The sequence below is a fragment of the Orycteropus afer genome, unplaced genomic scaffold (assembly GCF_000298275.1).
Source record: "Orycteropus afer afer isolate SDZICR_OR568_19922 unplaced genomic scaffold, OryAfe1.0 scaffold00741, whole genome shotgun sequence".
NCBI lineage: Eukaryota > Metazoa > Chordata > Mammalia > Tubulidentata > Orycteropodidae > Orycteropus > Orycteropus afer.
In genome coordinates this window covers 124,164-127,889 of record NW_006922328.1, presented here as the reverse complement: position 1 = coordinate 127,889, position 3,726 = coordinate 124,164, and the positions used below count along the sequence as shown (strand labels likewise).

At 44.7% G+C, this 3,726-nt stretch overlaps 1 protein-coding gene across 1 annotated transcript in view; it reads left to right on the top strand.

Moving 5' to 3' along the window:
• SLC7A1 (solute carrier family 7 member 1) overlaps window positions 1–3,726 on the top strand; it is a 34,478-nt gene that overhangs the window by 4,447 nt on the left and 26,305 nt on the right. The window contains exon 2 of the mRNA XM_007957377.1: window positions 612–770. Within this exon, the coding sequence (XP_007955568.1) occupies window positions 612–770 (159 nt within the window). The remainder of the gene's footprint in view (window positions 1–611; window positions 771–3,726) is intronic.

Here is a 3,726-nt window from a genome sequence, read left to right as displayed (position 1 = left end):
TAGGGGCGCTGTGAGTCAGAATCGACTCCACAGCAGTGGGTGTGGTTTGGGCTTTGCTTCTGTGAAGACTGACAACCTTGGAAACTGTCGGGCAGTTCCACTCTGTCCTCTAGGGGCGCTGTGAGCCAGAATCGACTCCACGGCAGTGGGTGTGGTTTGGGCTTTGCTTCTGTGAAGACTGACAACCTTGGAAACTGTTGGGCAGTTCCACTCTGTCCTCTAGGGGCGCTGTGAGTCACAATCAACTCAACGGCAGTGGGTGTGGTTTGGGCTTTGCTTCTGTAAAGACTGACAGCCTTGGAAACCCTGTGGGGCAGTTCCACTCTGTCCTCTAGGGGCGCTGTGAGTCAGAATCGACTCCAAGGCAGTGGGTGTGGTTTGGGCTTTGCTTCTGTGAAGACTGACAGCCTTGGAAACCCTGTGGGGCAGTTCCACTCTGTCCTCTAGGGGCGCTGTGGGTCAGAATCGACTCTATGGCAGTGGGTTCAGGCAGCAGTTGGGCCATTGTCTGTAATCCCTGTGTGGATGTGCTGAACACTGAGCTTGATGACAAAGACAAATATAAATGAGTGATTTTCCTTGCATGTCCTGTGTTGCTTGTTTTGTGACAGGTACGTCGAGTGTGGCGAGGGCCTGGAGTGCGACGTTTGATGAGCTGATAGGCAGACCCATCGGGGAGTTCTCACGGACACACATGTCCCTGCATGCTCCTGGGGTGCTGGCCAAAAACCCTGACATATTTGCTGTGATTGTCATCCTCATTTTAACAGGTAAAGCAGACCGTTCAGCGACAGGTAGAGTGATGGTCAGGGTCATGGGGCAGCTCTCATGGGGGTTATTCATTCTCCTTTCTTGCTGTCCTTTTTCTCCTTCCTCCCCTGTTCCTTCTTACTTTTTTTTGTGATGAATGTTTTACTTGTCCCTGTCATAATAGGTTCCTTTGGGATTTACCTATCTCATAGCTGTTGAATTCAATTAAATTCAAATAGTTGTTTTGATTTAATTGAAAGAGTTTAATTTAATTGAAAGATTTAATTGAGTCTCAAGTCCCCTGGTGGTGCAGGCAGGTAACACGTTTGGCTGCTACCGAAAGGTTGGAGGTTCAAGTCCACCCAGGGCCATCTCGGAAGAACAGCCTGGTGATCTGCATCTGTAAGATCAGCCTTTGACAGTCCTGTGGAGCACAGTTCTACCCTGACACACCTGATGTTGCCATGAGTCAAAGGTGACCAAATGGCCACTAGTTTTCGTGGAATAAGATTTTGGTCACAGTGCTGCCAAATACAAACTCTTGTGACTCAGTGGGTGACCATTGACCAAGCATGATGTCCTTCTCCAGGGAATGGTCCCTTCTGACAACATGACCAATGGAAAGGAAGTTGTCAAGACTGCAGAGAATTTGAAGTTCTGTTTTGCATTCTCCCCCCTTTTGATCATGGAATTGATCAAAACATTCAGTAATGATAGCCGGGCACCGTCCACTTCTGTTCTCAGGGCAGATGAGGCAGTTATTCATGGAAGCAATTAGTTGTACGTTTCTTTTCCTCCTCTGATTCCTGACTCTTGAATTTTCTAATTCAATCTCTGTGTACAGCATTTCTTGTTTTAAAACGTCAGAAAAGCTTGCATGACAGAACAGTAATCTTGAGTCATGAATGTTGGTTGAGTGTTGCTGAGGGACCTTCTGTGTGGAGACGGCTTGTTTACCTCTAGAAGCCCCAGAATGGCATTTTTACCATGAAGTGACCACACATGACCATGCGTGTCTCTTGTGGCCTAAGTTTTGAAGGTCATGCTGTCGTGAGTTTCCTGTACATTTTTATCACGGATTTTTTTGTTCAGTGTGAACTTACACAGTGTAGCTTAGATAATTTTTTCATCCATAGTGAGTACATCAAGGACCCCACTGTTACTCAAAAAACGTGTCAGTGATTTTAGATTTTATAACCACAGATAGTTGGCATTACTATTATCATGAATGTCCCAATGTAATTCTCAGCAATGACTTTTTTCTCCTCGGAGAAAATAAAATCCTATCCAAAATATGATAAGGAAGTTGTCAAGACTGCAGAGAATTTTGAATTCTGTTTTGCATTCTCCCCTCTTTTGATATGTTGTTGTTAGGTGCTATTGAGTCAACTCCGACTCATAGCAACCCCACGTACAGCAGAAAGAAACACCGCCCAGTCCTACGCCATCCTCACAACCTTAGCTGTGCTTGAACCTGTGTTGCAGCCACTGTGTCCATCTCCTTGAGGGCCTTCCCCTTTTTCGCTGACCCTCTTCTTTAAAGCATGATATCCTTCTCCAGGGAATGGTCCCTTCTGACAACATGACCAAAATAGAAGAGACAAAGTCTGGCCATTCTTGCTTCTAAGGCACATTCTGGCTATACTTCTTCCAGGATGAATTTTTTCATTGTTTTGGCAGTTTCCCAGTAATACACTGGGAAATTCTGTTCATTATTATGATAAAATATATACAATATTTGCCATTTCAACCACTTTTATGTGTTCAGTAAGTGGGATGGCCCAACACTTGTCTTTGTGTGACTGACGTCACTCAGCATATTGTTTCTCGGGTTCATCCATGTGGTGGCATACATCAGACTACGTTTCTCTTTGCATGAGCGCTATTCCCTTGTCTGTGTGGACCCATCTTCTTGATTCATTCACGTGGTGGTGGGCACTTGGGTTGCTTCACCTTTTGACTGCTGTGAATGAAGCTTCAGTGAACGTTGGTGCCCCATCTGTGGGAGCCCCTGCTTTCCAGTGTCTTGGGTGTCTCTCTAGGAGGGGACTTGCTGAGACATGACAGTTCTGGGTTGAACTGTTTTTGTGGGACCGCCAAAGTGCTTTCCATGGTAGTAGCACCATTTCACATTCCCTCCAACGATGGACAGGGGTCCCCCTTTCTCTGCATCCTTGCCAACACTTGTCAGTTATTTTTCTGATCACGGCCATCCTAGTGCACGTAAACCTCATTGTGGTTTCGGTTCACATCCCCTAACAGCTAATGACCTTGAACACCTTCTCATGTATTTATTATCCATTTGTGTATCTTTGGAGAAATGGCTATTCAAGTCCTTTCTCATTTTTTCAGTTGGGTTGTTTTTTTTGGTTGTTATTAAGTTGGAGGCGTTCTTTATATACTCTGGGTATGAAACTCTTATTAGATGCATGTTCTTGTTCTCCTGTTCCATAGGTTGTCTCTTCAGTTTCTTGATAAAGTCTTTTGATGCACAAAAGTTCTTAATTCTAATGAAGTCCATTTCATCTAGTTTTCTTCTTCTTGTTCATACTTTTTGTGTCATATCTAAAAATCCGTTGTCAAAAACTAGGTCCCAAGGTACTGCCACTGTGTTCTGTTCTAAGAGTTTTATGGCTTTAATTCTTACATTCAAGTCATTGATCCGTTTTGAGTTAACTTTCCTGTATGGTGTGAGGTAGGGGTCCAACTTCATTCTTTTGCAAGAGACATGCATGCGCCCTGGTAGAGGCTGTCTTTTCACTGTTTGTGAGGAACTTGATGTCCATGTACAGCTGACTAACCATCCTCATCTCTGCAGTCTGTGGCACCTCTCGGGTGGTATCCTCAATTCCAGAGGGGCTCTGGGAGGCCAGATGTGATAGCTTTGTCAGGTAAAACCCCACAGACTAGAGTTAGTTTGCTCTCACCTTTAAAAAATCAAGTACAAAACACCACATAACGTGGATGAACTTGGAG